At 43.3% G+C, this 18,691-nt stretch overlaps 1 protein-coding gene and 1 long non-coding RNA gene across 3 annotated transcripts; one reads left to right on the forward strand and one right to left on the reverse strand.

The window, feature by feature from the left end:
• Positions 1–5,748: 5,748 nt before the first annotated feature.
• On the reverse strand, positions 5,749–16,082 carry CLRN3 (clarin 3). Its single transcript, XM_068198330.1, has 3 exons — positions 15,725–16,082; positions 8,760–8,939; positions 5,749–6,193 (listed from the first exon to the last, which is right to left on the reverse strand). The coding sequence occupies exons 1-3, from the start codon at positions 15,951–15,953 to the stop codon at positions 5,919–5,921; spliced, it is 684 nt and encodes a 227-aa protein (XP_068054431.1). The 5' UTR covers positions 15,954–16,082; the 3' UTR covers positions 5,749–5,918.
• On the forward strand, positions 14,023–18,345 carry LOC137478445 (uncharacterized). 2 transcript variants are annotated; one of them, XR_011001567.1, is made up of 3 exons: positions 14,023–14,352; positions 15,683–15,906; positions 18,078–18,345. It is a non-coding gene; the product is annotated as an uncharacterized lncRNA (long non-coding RNA). The 2 variants fall into 2 exon arrangements; XR_011001568.1 differs by having other exon boundaries at positions 14,023–14,340.
• Positions 18,346–18,691: the final 346 nt, after the last annotated feature.

Genomic DNA, 18,691 nt, shown 5'->3' on the forward strand with positions numbered 1-18,691 from the left:
GCTCCTGCTCAAAATTAAATTAGAAAATAAGAATACTCTGGAATTCCCCATGTCCTGAAGGGAAAAGGCTGCTCAGGAGCCATCCAGGACAGGGATCAACAACAGGAATTCAAACTGCCCAGGAGCCAAGGGATTGTGCATCCCCATTACAGCCACTTCAGGCTGAAGCAGGGAGAAAAAATGGGAAAAGGAGGAAAAAAGTAAGGTAAAAAAAAGAGGAAAAAAGGTAAAAAAGAAGGGATGAAAAAAAAAAAAAAAAAAAAAAAAAAGGATGCAACCTCATCCAAGCCTGCATTAGGTGTTAGAACCCTGGTTACTGGGAATTTTAAACTTTCTGTGCTGTCAGACACTGACCTCCAAAAGAACACTGCATTTGACCTCAAGCCTTAGAAAAAGCTTCCAAAATTAAATGACAAAACTGAGATTATGGGTGTGTAGTTTGACTAGATGTGTGTAATATCACACAGTAGAGAATTTAGAGTTTTAGAATATAGTAATATATAAAGCAAGATAGAAGTTTTAAAGCAGAGGCTAATCCTTCTTCACCTTCATCTTCATAGGTTTAAGTAGTATCATATAAGTAGATTAAAAAGTCCATATTGCAAGGCACAGGTAATTAGTTATTGGCTTAAAAGTAAAAATAATTTAAGTATCGTTTCTTAATTAGACAGTTTATCCTTAAAAGACCTTCTAAAAAAAGAGACACAGCTCCATTTTAACTTCTTAGAGAAAACCACTGTAGAACTCACAGTTTGCAAAACTATAATACAGATAAAAACTAATAAACGTCCAAATCCAAACAAGAAATACCTTCTCACACATTTAACCCCAACCTTAGCAGAAGAGAAGCCCCAAAATCCCCAATTAGGTTTTGGGAGCTCAGAAAGGAACTGGCCTGGCTCTTGGCAAGCAATGAATGGATGGAGCTGACCACAATGGTTCTTATCAGAAACTCGAAATGCATCTCTGCCTAATATCCCAGAAATTCCCTTTGAGTGTGAAATTACTTTAATCAGAAGAAAATCAGTTGAGCATAGATTGATTTCCCGACAGTGGACTTGGTAGCTGAGTATTTATTTCTTCCTCTTTCATGATTATTTGCTGAAGAAAAACTCACACCTAGTCAAGTGTAATATCGCATTATTTATTTTTATATATGCTTTATTTATTTTTTCCCCTCGAGATTCCACCCAGTACACCTTGGGCTGGCTGCAGACCTGTGCCAGGGAGAGGAGGAGCATTCATTCTCCCCAGCCCTGCTTCTTCTCCATCAGCCACTGAGATCTTGGACCTGCAGGCCCAGCTGGTGGGGACAAATCTACTCGGTTTCCTTCTCCATCCGGAGTGCCGGGCTTGCTGAAGGGTGGGAAGCAGGTTTGCAATGAGAACACACTTCTCTAATTCTATTTTTATAGAAACTCTCAATGAGCACAAATCCCAGCAGCTCCCCCCGGGTTGGAGAGGGGGAAAGGTGGCACGGGCAGCCTGCTGCTCTCCTGAAAGGAAAATCAAATCCCATTTATCTGCACCGGGTCACGTCCCACACTCGGCACTTCCAGGGGCTGCAGTGCTGCTTTTCCTGCAGGTCAGGGGAGCATCCTGCCTCAAACTGCCTGAAAGGTGATCCCCCTCCAACATCCCAGTCCCACCTTGTGCCCCGGGTCAGAAATGCTGAAAGCTGAGCTTGAGAGAGAGGAACAAGAGGGGATTATCCAGCAAGGCACCCCTGCTCCCATCTGCTCCCTCTCTTCCTCCTTTTTCCCCCCAAAGCAGAAATCCAAGGCAGCCCCTCACTCCCAGTCCATGCTGACCTGTCCATAATGGTTGCTCTGACTCAATAAGTCACTTCTTTTTCTCTGGCTAGATAAATCACTTGGATGCTTCTGCTCAAGTGATCCTGATTGAACTGCAGGGTTTAAAATAACCATATATAACATTAACTGGGCCATGCATCCTCACCCTGCTTTCTGCAGGGACACAGGACAAGGAGGGATGGCTTTAGATTAAACAGGAGAGATTTAAGTTATATATTAGGAATAAATCTTTCTTTTTATATTAGGAAAAAATCTTTTTTTCTGTGAGGGAGCTGAGGCCCTGGCACAGGGTGCCCAGAGAAGCTGTGGCTGCTCCTGGATCCCTGCAAGGGCCCAAGGGTTTGGAGCACCCTGGGATAGTGGGAGGTGTCTCTGCCCATGGAATGAGATGAATTTTAAGCTCCCTTCCAACCAACCATCCTCTAATGTTGTGATTTTATTTATACCAGATCTATTTTAGCTTTATAGTTCGCTCTCAAAGTTTCAGACTGGATAAAAGTTACACCACGCAGCAGAAAATGCTGAATAAAGGCAGCTTTTCCTTGAAACCACAGAAGATCTTCAACACCTGGTAAATTAACAGTCACCTTAAACTTTAGGGTTGATTAACAGTCACCCTAATGTTTTAGCAGCAGCTGAAAACATTTAATAAGAAACATTGCAAAGCTGCAAATCCAAAAATTTCTGATGTGGGCACAGCTCCTCGACAGCATGCAGAGCTGGTTAATTCACAATTACAGGGAAAAAAGGAGGCGGTGCAGCTTTGCTGTTACCCAGAGGCAAAGAGGCTGAGTCAATAAAAGCAATCCCTGCCCCAGGAGCTGTTGCACTGCAGAGCCTGTGTGTCTCTGGGTGTCGAGGTGACCCCAAGAGTGTAAAAGTCCTCGTTTCCAGCCCGTGCAGCCAAAGGAGGAGTCTGGATGCGCAGGGTCGGCTTCTCAAGGTTGTTTATTTTCCTTATCCAGAACATTCTCTCTCTGCCCTGCTGAGCTCTGTCCAGCAGTTCGGCCATGGCATTCTGTCTGCCCTCAGGGCGGTGTTCCCATTTTATCCCAAAAACTCCGTGTGCCACGTTTACAGTAACGTGCCAATATCTGTCATTTCTGTTGGACAGTGTGTGTGTGCCTTAAACCAACAGAAAAGTGTCACCATCACAGCAAGACATGGAGGGCAAGGAGAAGGAGAAGGAGAAGGAGGTCAGGACATGCCCAAATCCCTTCATCTTGTACCCCTGAACCCCATTCTAAAAATCCCAAAATTCTACTTTGCACCCTGTGTTAATTCACCTACCACACTACTCAAACCCTTGTGGCTTGTAATTCCTCATACAGAGTTGGCAGCTTTTCCCATGGGCTAAAATGGAAGCCACAGGTGTTTTTGACTTCATGCCAGGGTCTGGAGACAGCCAGGGCAGCCAGAGGGATGTCCTGGACTCCCACAGGGCAGCAGCTCCTGCTGCTCAGAAATCCCTGCTGCTGGGAGAGCTGCTGGGATTCCCAATGAACGCTCTCAATCAAGCCCAGCATCACAGACACAGCTCATGATCTCTGTTACAGGGGTATCAGAGAGTGAAGAGAAATATTCCTCTGGTGCCCTGGGGCAGGTTGGGGTGGGGGTGAAAGGGAGGAGAGCCTGGAACCAGGATCAGATAAATCACAGAATGGTTTGGGGTTGGATGGAGCCCTAAACTCACCCTGTTCCAGGGCCAGGGATACCTCCCACTATCCCAGGGTGCTGTGAGCTGGCCTGGGACACTTCCAGGTGTGGGAAATGGATTTGCAGAGGTTTTTTAAAGTTTAATAGAAGGTTTATAAATATGTATTTGTATGTAAACAGCAGGGATCCAGGGGCAGCCACAGCTGCTCTGGGCACCCTATAAATTATAACTCCCCTTTGCACACAGTGCTCTGCTGCCACTTCCCAGCACTGGCAGGGAGTTTTAGGGAAGCATTTGAGGGGAATTTTAGGGTGAAAAGTTTGTGCCAGCTCTGTGTGTTCCCTCCTGCTGTGGCTGGTTGGTCCCCAGTTCAGGAGAAATTACCAGCAACTCGCAGAGAACTTCTGAATTTGAGCTTGTCTTGGGTGCCTGCTTTTGGAGCAAATTGAAAACGAAGACTTTCTATATTTAAAATTCTGCCTGTAAATATTGTACTCTGCAGTTTATTGCCCCAAATCAATGGGGTTGGGGCAGGGATGTGTGGATGCTCCTTGGCCCCATCCCTTCTGCTCCATCCCCGTGCAGCTCTTTGTGCTGGGAAGGGAATTTCTGCCCTCAATTTGAAATAAAACATGCAGAGGAAGAATCCCGAGGTAGCTTTGTTAGTCAGCTACAACTTGAACTCCTGTTTGGATCGGGTTTTTGTAGTGTTGTGGTGGCTTTGATCTGGCACTCACATCAAAGCTTGTGAGATTTGTTTGCACAGCGACTTTCTGGTGTCTGCAGGCAAACAAGAGACCTCCAGTCTGATTTTAGCAGAGCCACGTGCTGCCAGCAGGCATCCAAAAGCAGGATTTGTGGGATTTCCCAAACCAGTGCTTAGGTGCAGCAGAAACTCCCAGGCAAGGGGAAGCTCCTGTTCTCCAGAGCTGGGGTTCTTGTTCCTCCTGCATTATTCTGACTCCATCCCTTCACCAGACCCCTCTGAGCTCTCCAGAGCTGGAATTCTTGCTCCTCCTGAATTATTCTGACTGCATCCCTCCAGCAGACCCCTCTGAGCAGAGCTGTGGTGTGTGACAGATGCTGGCTGGGCCCAACACTGACAGATGAATGCTGAAACTGTGAACATTTTTGCAGCCAAAGCAAAACTGGCAAATGTTTGGCTCCACCATAACGTTTCCAGCCCTCTCCGGCACTTCCAGGCATGCAGAGCAAAGATCAGCCCTGATTTTACTGACCTCAAATTCCAGAAACCCTCCCTTATTTTTATTTTATTCCCCACTCTGCCCTCAGCACCCTGTTAAGAGGGATGGGAAATCCCTCTGCTTTTGGTTCCTTTGAAAGAGCTCAGCTGCACAAAGTGCTGGCTGCTTTCATCTCCAAACTTTATTTTTGTGACATAAATAGTGAGGATTCACCTCTTGTATTCAGCTCATCCCCTCTTCAAAATGCTTTTTTATCTCCACGAGCACTTCTTGTATCACAGGACAGATACAGAACGTGACTGAAAAATCACACTGGAAAGGAAAAGGAGGCTTTGTTTTTCTTTTTAAAGGAATAAAAAAAGTCTCTCCTGGCTGCAGAGGTGAGGGACAAAGGGGCAGAAGTGCTGAACACGTGCTCTGAGCAGGATTTTGCCCTTTGGATCTGTCCCAAGGTCCCACTGCTCATTCCCTGGGAGCAATGAGAAGGGAGCTCCCCACTCCTGGGCAGTCCTGCAGCCATGTGTCTTTGTGAGCACATTAAATACTCCTCAGACTGGGCAAAGGGATGGCCCTGGCCAGAAATCATCACTGATAATCCAGCTGGGGGACTTTGTACAGGCAGACACGTGTGGAGAGGGGCTGGGCACACCTGCCCGAGGTGTGGCTTTGCCCTTGGCTCTTGGCAGTGCTTTTCCTGCAGGATTTTCCTGGTGTTTCTGTGCACTAATAACCTGTAGATACTGGGCTTCTCTGCTCTCATGGCATTGTTGAATCATTTTGGTTGGAAAATCCATGGAGTCCAGCCATTCCTCAGCACTGCCACCAGTGCCCCGTGTCCCCACGTGCCACCTCCACAGGGCTTCAAATTCCCCCAGGAATGGGGACTCCACTTCTGTGTTCTCTGGATTTTGGCCTCAAGTGCTCCCATGCCCAGGAGCCTCCAGACCTGCAGGAGATCCCTGAGCAGAGCAAGGAGAAAATGGAGCAGCAGCACCTCTGTGACCATTCCTCCTCATCCCAAGGGATCCTGGTGTGTTCTGTCCCTCGAGATCCCAAATCCCACACCACTAAAACAATGGCTTTGATCTTCCTGCTTGGGCCAGAAGGCAGCTAAAACCAAAACCGGCTTTTGTGTCCTCAAAACAATCTGGGAATTGAAGTGTGCACACAATTCGGAGCAAATGGAAATTTGCTGTCCACACTAAAGTCATCTTCCTTCAAACCCCCTTTTCCAAGGTGTCCTTAAAACAGAATAACATCCTTTGGCGCATTTTCTATGGGTCTTTCCTGCTCTTTCTTCTTGGAATATCTGGCGTGGTCATAGAAATAAATGATGATGAGAGAAGCAATGTTCAGGAAAAGGATGAGCAGCATGATCCAGTAGGAATATCCGTAGTTGTGTTTGGATCCAAGGTGTGTCTGCAGGGAGCTGGAGCAGCTGTGGGCCAGCTCTTCAGACAGGCTGTTTCCTTCCACGTTCACAGGGAAAAGGATCATGGCTGTGAGGATGAGGACTCCTGGAAAACAGAAATACAAATTTTAGAGGAGGAACTGTAGCGCTATTTGTGTAGTGACATTTATATTATGTTCTATTCTATTCTATTCTATTCTAGTATATTATATTATACTATTATACTTTAATCCTTGTCCCAGGATTAATTAATGAATTAATTAATTAATCCCTAGTCCAGAGATTTTAATCAATTTATCTACTACTAGCAATTAGTAAACTATGGGGGCATTTAAAGAATTTTTGCCCCACCCAATAGTGTCAGACAGGTGTTTTGGTATAGGCAGTGATGTAATCTAAAATTATTAGATTCTTGCTGATTATTCTTAGATAAGGCCATTTAATTAAACTTTTTTTTTCATTTAATTTAGTGCTGACGATTATCATGTATTCACCCCTTTGGTGATTTGTGAATATCTGTTTGATATGAGCCCAAATTCATGGATGGGCAGTCTCACAGTTAGATAAAATCAAAACAGCTGGACAAATACCACAGCTGGATAGATATCACAGCTGGATAGATGTCACAGCTGGATAAATACCACAGCTGGATAAAGCCCTGAGCAGCCTTGGCTGTGCTGAGGGGTGGCCCAACAGACCTGGAGACCTCCTGTTCTTTGCAACTTGAATTATTGGATGAGTCTGGGATCAGCCAAAATGTGATGTCTTACTAGATCTGCGTTTGTTTCTTGCATCCTCCCAAATGTAAAAGTTCAGCTGCTTTGACATTTATCTAAATATTGCTGTTGCATCTCTGCTTTCCTCGTGCCAACAGAGCTGTGATCTCTGAATTTGCTGGAACAGTTCCATTCCTTCTCTCCAGGCACCTCATCCTAGCCCAGCTCAGGCTGAAACAGCTTCACTTTTTATTCAGGAGAGTACTGGTAGGAGGATTAGGAACCTCCAGGATGACCTCCTGCATTAAATGATGCATGATTGCCCATAAAAATGCACCCACAGCAAAATGACCTTCCAGGTCACAGCACTTGCAGGGCTGTTAAAAGCAACCAGAGCCCTCAGCCAACACAAGAATTTATTTTCTCCCCAGGATTTATTTTGGCCAGCCCGTGGTCCTTTCATTTCAGAGAGAGCTTGCAGGTTCAGGTGCTGGGCTCAGGAAAAGCTTCCCATGGGATGAGACAATGATCTGCTTGTCACAGAAGTGAATGATTGTCTAACTGAGCTTTGTTCACTTCTCCTTCTCTGTTTCACGCTGTTTCAGCATCTGTGTTAAAACCGGGTGCTTTTCACTCCTCCACCTGTACTTGTAAGAATTCAGATTATCTGCACTGTTCCCTTCCCACCAAGGTCTGGTTTTGTCCCCAGCACAGGGTGCTGCTGCTGGGGACACGTTTTCCCTGGACCTGAAGAGCTTTTGAAGTCCCATATACCCGTGCTGAAGTACTCTGTAATCAGATCTCTCGAAAGGAAATTGTTCAAGTGCAAACCTATTATCAGAGGAACGCCTAATCCTCTGGGCACTAACTGAGTGTGAGAGCTGCAGCCGTGGCCAGAGCAGCACAGGGAGGGCTGGGAGCAGCCAGGCTCAGTCCCAGCAGGAATGTGGGTTTCCACCTCCAGCCTCTTGGACAGGTTCACAGCTCCAATGACTCGGCATCTCCACCCTTATATTTTATGCTTAAATAAGTTTAAACTTATTTTCACCGGTGAATTTTTATTTTTTAAAGAGGGAAATAAGTTTTGTCATGGCTCACTCCTCCAAACTGCTGCCTCCCTATAAATGCTATCATATAAATACTATTTTACTGCTATATAATGCATTTTAATCATATGTAAAAGATGGTTTTCAGGTGTGCCAGGAGGCACAGTTAAAAACAAAACCCAGAGAGCAGAATGCGTTGCCAGGTGTTTCTTCTTGCAGCTCTATGTTCCTTAATGTCAGAATATAGAAATATTATATATATATATATATATATATATATAAATATAAATATATATACATATAATATATATAATATATAAATATATATATATCCATATAAATATATAAAATATATAATATATGTTATATATTATATATGATTCATATTCCATAATAATATAATACAATACATAAAATATATTATAGATTTATGTATATTATATATATTATATATATAGAGATATATATCTATTAGATATTAGATAATATATAGAATATATTATATATATTATGTTATAGATAGTATAATATATATATTATACTATATGCATTATGTTATATTATATTAGATATTATGTTATACATCTTATATTAGATATTATGTTATACATGTTATAATATATATTATATATATACCTATTATATATATTATATAGTTATATAATAAATAATATATGATATCGAATATATAATATATAATAAATAATAAATATAATATAATATAATATAATATAATATAATATAATATAATATAATATAATATATATAATAATGTATTAAAGTATATTATCAACAATATCTATTACAATATATTTTATATATATATAAATAATATATCTATATATCATATATAATCTACTTAAGGAATATACCTATATAATATATATATAAGGAATATAATGCCACTCACCGCACACGGAGTTCCAGGTGTAGACCCCGATGGGTCCCAGGAATGTCTGGTAGGGGTTGCTGACAGCGTTGGTGCAGGTGAAGCCAGAGCTGAGCAGGGAGCTCAGCAGGGCCAGCACCAGCACCACGATGGTGGCCACGTTCAGGCTCCTGCTCCTGGTGCTGCTCAGGGCCTCTGAGACTGGAACAGCAGGGTCAGGGACAGAGGAGAGGGTGATGCCTTGGGATTTTAGCTTTTCTGCTTTTCAGATCCTGTAGTGCTTCAGTGTATAACTCATAACTCCACAGAAAGTGTAGTTAACTGTCTTCATGTTTTGGTCAGAAAAAGCAACTCCTCTGGGCCTGAAACTCAAGGGCACCAAATGATGCCTTAAGTTTTAGCTTTGATATCTGCCAGATTCTGTACTGCATTAGTATATAACTCTGAACTTGTTATAGTTACATACTATATATAGTCTATATATAGTATATATACTCTCTCTATATAGGAGTAAGATTATATTTCCTATTTACTATACATTACAGTAGTAAGACTATATATACTATATATAGCTTATATAAAGTTTATATGTTTATATAGTTTATATGAACTATATATGTTTATGTGAAGTTTTATAACTCCATGTAAAGTGTTGGCAAGTTCTCCTCACAGCTCAGGCACACACAGCAATCCTGTTCCAGCCCAGAACCACGGACACCACTGCAGCTCCAGCCCCAAAAAGTGCCAACAGCAGGGAATGGAGGAGAGCGACCTGGGAGGGTGGGACTGCAGCACCTGAGCTGGAATTGGACACTGAACCCCATGTGGAAATGGACCAGAACTCCTAACAGTGTGAAAACTCCTGAGCCGGGCTCTTGCACTGCCCAAGGTGTGTCCTGTGAGGGCTTTCAATAAATCCCTGCTTTATTCCTTTAACTCTGTCCAGTCTCAGCTCCAGGGAGCTTCTCAAGGCATCACCTACAGCCTCAGGGCCCGAAAAGTATAAATAAAAGTGAGTTGTAGGGGAGCAAACTGGAGTAAATTACTTCATTACCTGAAGCTGTAATTGGAGGATTAAACCCTGATATGTAAATGGACCAAACTTATAAAAGTATGAAAAACTCGTGCCCATGGTCCATTTTGGGTGTAGCCCTCTGGGGAGGCTTTGTCCCCAAATGTACCTGAAAGCCCTTCATTAAATAACCCACCTCTATTCCCTTAATCTGCTCTGGCCTCTGTTTTGAAGTGAGCCCGAAAAAGGCATCAGGGAGACAGCCCCAGCTTGTGCCAGAGGGGGTTAGATTGGAGATTTGGGAAAGTTTGCTCCAGAAAAAGGGTGATAAAGCATTGGAACAGGGAGTCACCATCCCTGGAAATGTTCTGCAGGTGCGTGGCTGTGGCACCTGGGGACGTGGTTGAAGGCTGGACTCAATTATCCTGGAGAGCTTTTCCAACATTAATATTCCATGATTCTGTGGTAACCTGCCCTGCCCAGTCTGGTGGGTTTGGAAAACCTTGTGACTTCCTGCCAGGGCTGTAATTAAAAGCTAATGAGCAGAGGTTTGGCTGATGTGAAGGGATTGGGATGGAGAAAATGCAGGAGGTTTGGACACAGCAATGAACCCAAATCCCACATGGGGTGAAGGTACCTGGGCTGAAATAAATTCTTCCCTGTTAACCCTGCAGTTAGCTGGGTAGTGAACTTCTGTTCCTTAATACTTCTGTAAAAATTTCCTCTGGACAAGGCCAGAGAGGAATTTCTGCCTAAACTGGATCAGAAATCTGGGTGTTCCTCTGCCAGTGTCTGGTCACCTCCACAAATGCCTATTTAAAACTCTGCTCCAATTTAAAACACTGTTCCAGTTGTATTTCCTTTTAAAATAGCAGCAGTCCCTCACATGCAATGAATTTGACAGGGAAAACCTTCCCAAAGCCCACTGAAGCTGTTGCCTGGATGGGTCAGGTGCATTTGCAGGACAAATAAATCTCAGTGTGGTCATCCACGGGCAGATGAGGATGGTTGAGCTCATCTCCTGACTGGATCTGTCTCCGTGCCCTGCAGGAAAAACTTGGTGCAGGCAGGATTGGCTCCTTCCTTTTCAAATAAAGGAGCAGCTCCTGCTGTTTTCCACCAGGACAGGATGGGGTTCGTGGAGGGTTTGCTTCCCACAGAGCTGAGCTTTGTGGGCACGTGGCCCTGATCCCAGATCCTGCTCCCTCTCCTTTTCCCAGCTTGTTCCCAGATCATTCCTTGCTGTAGTTCCATGGCTCTTGTGATCAAACCCTTCAGAATGGTCACCAATTTTTGTCTTCCAGCTCCTTGATAAGTTGCTGGTAACAAGAGACTCAACCCCAAATGCAATACCCTCAAAGTGTATTTTGCTGAGGTGAATGATTTCCCTCCTCTCAATTTAAAGATTGAAAAGGCAGCTATAATGTGCTTTATGCTGTAACAAATACAGTGACAACGTGTTGGAGCTCTGTTCAAACAGGTGTTGTGAGATTCAGACTTCTGTAGGGAAATTCCCTTTCTGTGCTGTTCTTGAACAGAGCCGTTATTGCAAAATATTCAGGTAGTGCATAACTGGGAGAAATCACAGCAGGAAAAAAAGAAAAAGAGTAAAAACCCCATAAAGAGGAATAAACATAATAAAAAGAGCTGTTGGCGAGGAATGAAAAGGAGAATTCCTCTCACGTTTTATCTAATACTGCAGTACAAGTTAATTTCTGCTCGAGGCACTGGCAGGTAAGGATGTGTTATGGAAATCAGTTGTAAATTTAAGCAATTTTCCTGGAAGAGAAGGGAAGCAGGGCATCCAGGGGATATCACTCAATGGAATGGAAGTGAGCAGGTTGTACCCTGCACTCGGGCTGAAGCAGCCTGGCCATCACCTGTGATCTATTTCTTGAAGAAGAAATAAGTCTGGAGCCAAATCAGACAGGCTTGTGTAATTTCCCTCTGGCAGCCTCACTTAATTTTATCTCTCAGAACATCTCCAGAACTGCCTGGCTACAGCTCTTGCACCCCCTAATTGATCTTGTTTATGTCTGACTGAGCTGCAGTTTAGGGGGTGGCATTTTGGCAGCCTCCAGCTGTTGTAGCTGTGTCAGCACAAGGCTAGAGGGCTTGAAAGAAAATGCTCTCTTCATGGCAGCTGATTTTTTTAAATCCCTAAATAAAGCAGTCTGTGCAAACAGAAGGAATCTCCTGCAGCTGATCTATTTGAGTGGGATGAAACTCAAATATTTTGAGTGGTAACCTGCAGCTGGATAACCTCTGGATCTGTGTGAAACAATTTTAGGATGAAAACAGGGTTTGGTCAGATTTCTCCTTAATTTCCTGTATCTTCTTTTGTTTTCATCATTTATCCTTATATGTTTGGGTAGGATTTCCCAGACTTTCACTGAGCTTCGTCAGCCTTCCCAGCAGCTTTTACAGCTCTACAATCACCCATGACACATCAGGAATTAATCACTGAAAAAAGCCCAAACAAACAAAAAGTCCAGAGGGGAGTTCAACAGAGCTTCCCACTTTTCAGGAGATCCCTGGAAACTGATGAGAACACGAATGAATTCCAGCCATTTCCAAGCTTTTTTCATGTATTTTATAAAATTAGATAGTGAAATGATTCCTCTGTGCTGTGGTAAATTTGGAAATACTTCCTTGGGTGTTGTTGGCCTTGCTGGCTGCCAGCAGCTGGATAAATCCTGACATTCCAGACTCTCTGGGTGTGGTTCTTCCTGAGCCTGGCTCAGCCTCTACGTGTTTGACTTGGACCAGTCAGAGCTGTGCCCAAACCTCCTCTGACAGACGTTTTACTCCTAGCTGGTTCCTCTCTAAGGCAAATCATTCAAACAGCTCAGGAAGGCTCTGAGGAGTCTGGTTATTAAATAACTTTTGCATTCTGCCATCCCCAGAGCCTGGAGAGTGGCTGCAGTGATTTATTGTTCTATTAAGGCTGGGAAAGAGCCACCCTGGCTGGGCACTCCATGCACAGGGCACTGCCAGAAATTATATTTCTTTGTCTTTCATCTTTATGCTTGGAAATGTCTTTGAATGTTGTGATTTGTAGAGAAATAAGTTGGTTTTTTTGTAAAGGCTGATGATGATCTGCTTTTGAATGGCCACTGATAAAAGACAGACTGGGCTATTGCTGAAAATAATCCCAAGTTCTTGACTTTGATTTACCCTTCAGGGATTGTCCTTCTTTCCCCACACCCAAATATGACAATGCCATTTGAGAAATGCACATGGGGTGCACAGCAGAGCCCCCAGGCAGGGCACAGCTGCTTTTAGATCATGCTGTGATTTTAAGGGATGTTTAGAACTCCTCTTGTTGATGTCTGAAATGTTGGAATGGAGAAAGCTCAGCACTTTTTTCCTCCATAGCACAGGAAATCCATTTATTTAAGGATATCAGCAAAGGAGATGCATCTCCTGCCTCAGGAGGACAGGAATATAAATGAATTTGAATATGAAGAGAGAATATATGGAATTCTAGGAAGTAGTTTTCCTATTTCAATTATAAATGGAATAGAATGATTCAACAGACTGGTTTGGGTGGGAAGGGACTTTAAATCCCATCCAGTGCCACCCCTGCCATGGCAGGGACACCTCCCACTGTCCCAGGTGCTCCCAGAGTCCAGCCTGGCCTTGGGCACTGCCAGGGATCCAGGGGCAGCCCCAGCTGCTCTGGGCACCCTGTGCCAGCCCAGCACCCTCCCAGGGAATAATTTCTTTAGCAAATAATATAAAACATGATAATCATGCTTATTCTAGAGCCTAAGAATTAATTTCAAGTCAGTTCTTCTCATTCTGGATAGCTGCCCGACAGAACCAGTGAGGGATGTGGGAAAATCCAAATTTAGATTATTGATAAAGCATCACTTTCCTTCAGCAGCTGTGGAAGGAAACTCACAAATCCAGAAGCTCACTCATTTTGTTCATTCCTAAATAACTGATGGGGAGAGTTGAAGTCACTTTTTGTAAATGTTCTCTCAGCATTTGCTAAATGATAAACACAAACCCCCAAATCTGGTGAGGGAAAACCCAACACCACCAATGCAGACCATGCAGAGAACTGAAACCCTTCTCTGATACCAGAGTGTTGTGAGTTCATTAATTCTAACTAAAATCGATCTGGTGGCAACACCCAGGCCCCGGGACTGGGCTGTGGGAGCTGCTTTAGACAAAGGCAGGGCACAATCCCTGGACTGCAGCCAGCCTGGCTCCTCCTCTGCCATCAGCTCCCCAGGGCAGGATTCCACCTTCCCCACAGATCCCAATTAAAATCAGCCAGAGCTGCCCACATGGCTCAAGGTTTGGGGCTTCAGCCAACTACAACCACATAGAAATGATTTTGTTTATTTATCGTTATGAACTCTTCTGAAAATCACTTTCGTTATTCTGCTGCGACTGTAATAAAATAAGGTGGCATGATTTGGGATTTTGTACTTGTTATGTAACAATACCAATCCATGCTCCACCTCTTGCTGGGAATGCTCCTGTGCTCAGGGTTCCGTGAGAACAGGAATGAAATGGAATCCAGTCAAACACGGGCACTGGTTTGTGTAACACAGCTCTGCCACCGTGGGAATTCAGGTGTTTCTGCAGGTGCAATTTCAGGAATTAATTAGGCTGGGGAAGAGCCTAATTTGTTAGGCTGGAGGTTTAGATCTGCTGTGCTGGGATATCTCACAACAGCCTACCAAAAGATGAAATTATTTCTTAAAGAATCTTAAAATCCCAGATTGGTTTGGGTTCAAAGGGACCTTAAATCCCATCCCATTCCCCCCCTGCCATGGCAGGGACACCTTCCTCTGTCCCAGGCTGCTCCAAGGCCCAGTGTCCAACCTGGCCTTGGGCACTGCCAGGGATCCAGGGGCAGCCCCAGCTGCTCTGGGCACCTGTGCCAGTCTTTATATCTAATTTAAATCCATCTCTCATATTTCAAAATTACTTGACCTGCTCATATTTTTGGTAGCTTTTTTTTTTTTTTTGAGTGGCTTTTCTCCCTTTCCCTTGTGTCACCAGCATTCTTGCTCTGAACTTGATGAGGCAGCAAGGCAGATAAAATAAATGCAAACCCTTGATCCTTGCAGCAGCTTTCAGGGTTATCTACCCTTGGGTGTTGTTTCGTGTGTTTTGTTCTTTTTCCTACAGCATCCTTCAAACCTTTCTCTATCAAAATGGTGCTAATTCAGGAGCAGGTAGCAAAATGCCTACAGTCAAAACAATAAATTAACATCATGAAATTGGAAGGTGAATTAGGTTTGTAAATCCCTTCATTAAGTGATGAGTGTTGCTTTTCTGTTCCTCACTGAACTTCCAGAAATCAAAGTCAATTTGACAGAAAGCTCCCATTTTGTGGTTTTTCCCTTGTTCCAAGGTGCAGGCCAAGATCACAGGTGGTAAGTTGTTATTGTTGAATTTCTGTGCTTTTTGGGGGGTCTTATTTTATAACACTTAAATTCCCCACTTAAATTCTTGTTCTCACTCAAAATATTGTAAGATGGATATGTCCATCAGCGATACGAGTAAGAAGATCTTGGGCTTGGGTTGGATTCTGGGAAGGAATTCCTCCTGTGGGTGGTGATAGCCTGGAATGGGTTTCCAAGGGAGGTTGTGGCTGCTCCTGGATCCCTGGAAGTGTCCAAAACCAATCCAATTCCTTCCCAGTATCCAACCCAAACCTGAGATCTTCTTACTCGTGCTGCTGACGGACGTATACATCTTACAATAGATTCAGGAATTTTGAAATAAGAGATATGGATTTAAATTAGATGTAAAGACTGGCACAGGGTGCCCAGAGCAGCTGTGGTTTCCTCTGGATCCCTGGCAGTGCCCAAGGCCGGGCTGGAGCAGCCTGGGGCAGTGGAAGGTGTCCGTGCCATGGCAGGGGTGGGAATGGATGGGATTTAAGCTCACTCCAAACCCAAACCAGTCTGGGATGCTCTGATCCACTTCCTGGTGTAGCAGCACTTACCTTGGAAGGTGGTTTTGGACACCTGGAGTCCTGCCTCCACGAACTGCTCACAGGTGCCCCCGAAGAGGCCGTAGGTGAGGCTGACGGTGACGGTGGAGCCGGTGCGCGAGAACCGAACCTCGCTGCTCACCCACTGCGGGGTCGCCAGCACCACGCAGATCACCACGAAGGAGCTCACACAGGTACAAAAAGCAGAGGCAAACATGGAGGTTTTCTTCCTGGATGGCATCTTTCCCCGGAGTTTTTCCCCCCCAGTTCAGAGGATTTGGTTCCCTTTAGTCCTGTGTACCATGAGGGTGATTCCTCCTCGGCGCTGTCGGAGCACCAAGTCGTTCTGGTAAACTTTAAGCAAACAGCTGTGGCAATAAAAATGTAAAATGATTGAACTTTGCCCTGGGGAAAAGGCGTTGCCATGGTGACAAGCCAAGCAGCCTGGCAAAGGCCGCTGGAATTGTCCATGGATGACTTATGGTCCTTGCCAAAGCCTCGCTTCCCAGATCCCAGCTCGGGAGTCATCCAGAGCCTGGAGCTGGCACGTTCCCAGCTCCTCCTGGGACACCTCTGATTTCCTTGCTTCTTCCTCTTCAAATCCTGACAGCCAGGCTGGAATCTGCCAATCTCTATCTAATCTCTATCTAATGTGTTATGATAAAGGTGTAAAATGTTCCTTCTCTCTTCAAATTGCCTAAGCAGCAACCCAACCACCCCTTTGGAAAACCTCTTAATTCTTTAAATTTCAGAAAACATGGTGTTGGTCTTGGGTTTTGGTGCTGTGAAAAGGTTCTGTCTACTGTCAATAGGTTATTTTCTAGGAAACACCTCTAATTCCCAATTAAATTCCACGTGTTTTCAGAGAAGAGCTCCTTCCCTTTTGCTTTTTGTCAAGGAGGAAACAAATACCTCGGGCAGGGCTTCACTTCTGGGAAGTAGTGAATATGTACAGGGAGAAATCCTGGAAAAAAATCAATTCTGGACTAGAAACCAAGGGAATATATTAATTTTTTTTGATCCCCAGCTGACCTAAACAGTGACCAGAGAACACAATTTCAGACAGAGCCTTCATTGTTTAATGAAAAGACCGGAGCCAAATTTCAAGAATTTGAGATAAACTCAGTCCCCATTTTTTTTTGGCCTGAAACCTGGAACATAAATTAATAATTTATTGTCAGACTAGAGTAACAGAGATTCCATTAGCTTTTATTTCTATTAATTATAATGTAATTATCCCACTTTATACTGAAGGCCTGCTCCTGGATCATCCAGAGCTTTTGAATTAACCTTTAGGGCACAATCTGCTTCAATCAGCCTGTGGAGTTCTTGTCCTGAAGCTTCCCTGCTGTGTCCTGTGATGACAGGGAGAGATTCCTGAATTTTTTATGGATTTGAAATAGCCAAGAATTTCTCAGGACAAGTAAATACCTGGGAAAATACTTAATTTTCGATCCAGTGTTATTGAACCAAGATTTTTCTGGTTTTATGATTTTTTTTGATCCCAAACTTTTCAGCAGTAACTGGATTTGAAATCCATGGATTTTATGTCTATAGTCTTATGATTTTTATTTTATTTTTCAAACTACTTGAGACTTTGATGAAATCTTTGAGGTCGTTATTTATAGGAATATACAAATATAAATTTAAAAAATCATTTAAGTTTTATTCCTAAATAATCAAAATGCTTCACTAACATTGTGGAAATCAGTCAGGGTTTGATTGAAGCTCTGAGGAACAAAGGGGAATTTCTTACCCTGTATAAAATAATAAGAAACCTGCCTCACTTTCTGTCTAGTACCCAGTTAAACTTTAACCACAGCAATATGGGGAGGCTCTGTTTGGCTGATCCACCTCTCCAGGTTCATTACTCCAACAGCTCTATTCTCCAAAGGACATAGTCCAAGACTTTATAATCCAAGGATATTTTCTAATAAACTGAGCTAGAACCCGCCCTCCTGCCATCAGCAGTGCCACATGTCCCCTCTGAAATAAGGTTAAAAAAAAATTCAATATTTAAGAACTGAGATTTGTCTTGGTAAAAACTTCCAGGGAATTATTTTTCAGCTCCTTCAGTGTTGATGAATTGAGCAGGCAGCCCTTTAAAAATAGTGAATAGCAGGGACTCGGAGCATGGTGAATAGCCTGGAGTTCCTTCCTTGCAATCTGACTCAATTATATTTAGTTTTTGGTGACTCAGCTCAAATTGTTATGGCTCAAATCATTGAAACTCTCCTGTGGCTCAGGGAATTGCTCTGTAAATGAGACCATAATTTGCTTTTTTCTTGCTTGTCACCTTGAGGTTCATTCTCTGCCTAGCCTCTGATTCCTTGTCTTTTGTTTTTTTTCTTTTTTTTTCTCACAGCTGCCTGTAAAAACATCATAAACCCTGGAATTAAAGCTGCAGTTTGACAGGACACACCTCATCTGGAGAGAGAAAGGAGAAGAGGTTGGTTTCCTCTGACTCAGAGAAAATATTTCCCGACCAGCACCTTCTCAACTCTGCCCTCACTGACACTGACTCAGCCCTGCACAGCAACCGAAGAGAAAAATCAGATTATTTGTTATGAGCCAGGGGGGCACCAGAGAGATCTGTAATCCTTTGCTACATAAAATTACCCCTCATTTTTAAATCTTGCTGATGTATTTCCCTTCTGTTTAAATCAGTTTTCTTTAAGCCAAAAAAATACAAAAGGAAAGTTTTAAAATGCAAACTTTTCATGCACATCTATTCTTTAATGTTCCAAACACATGAGAAAAAAAAAAAATCATACGGTGCTTTGCCCCCAGTTCCAGAAGGAGCAGAGATTAGGGAGGAATTCTTCCCTGTGAGGTTGCCCAAAGCAGCTGTGGCTGCCCCTGGCAGTTTATTAGAGTAAATATTGGGATTTATTTATTTATTTTAAAATTTATTTTTAGTTATTATTTATTTTATTATCTTATTTATTGCTTATTCATTTTATTATTTATTTATTCGAT

This window comes from Anomalospiza imberbis, chromosome 8 (genome assembly GCF_031753505.1).
Source record: "Anomalospiza imberbis isolate Cuckoo-Finch-1a 21T00152 chromosome 8, ASM3175350v1, whole genome shotgun sequence".
NCBI classification, from domain to species: Eukaryota; Metazoa; Chordata; class Aves; order Passeriformes; family Viduidae; genus Anomalospiza; species Anomalospiza imberbis.

What these genes read in the sequence shown, in the direction of transcription:
- CLRN3 (XM_068198330.1), bottom strand. Translation starts at nt 15,953, where the DNA reads ATGCCATCCAGGAAGAAAACCTCCATGTTTGCCTCTGCTTTTTGTACC. An exon ending in GTCCAAAACCACCTTCCAAG is followed by an intron (nt 8,940 to 15,724) that starts GTAAGTGCTGCT and finishes CTGCTGTTCCAG; the next exon opens with TCTCAGAGGCCCTGAGCAGC. An exon ending in CACCTGGAACTCCGTGTGCG is followed by an intron (nt 6,194 to 8,759) that starts GTGAGTGGCATT and finishes TCTGTTTTCCAG; the next exon opens with GAGTCCTCATCCTCACAGCC.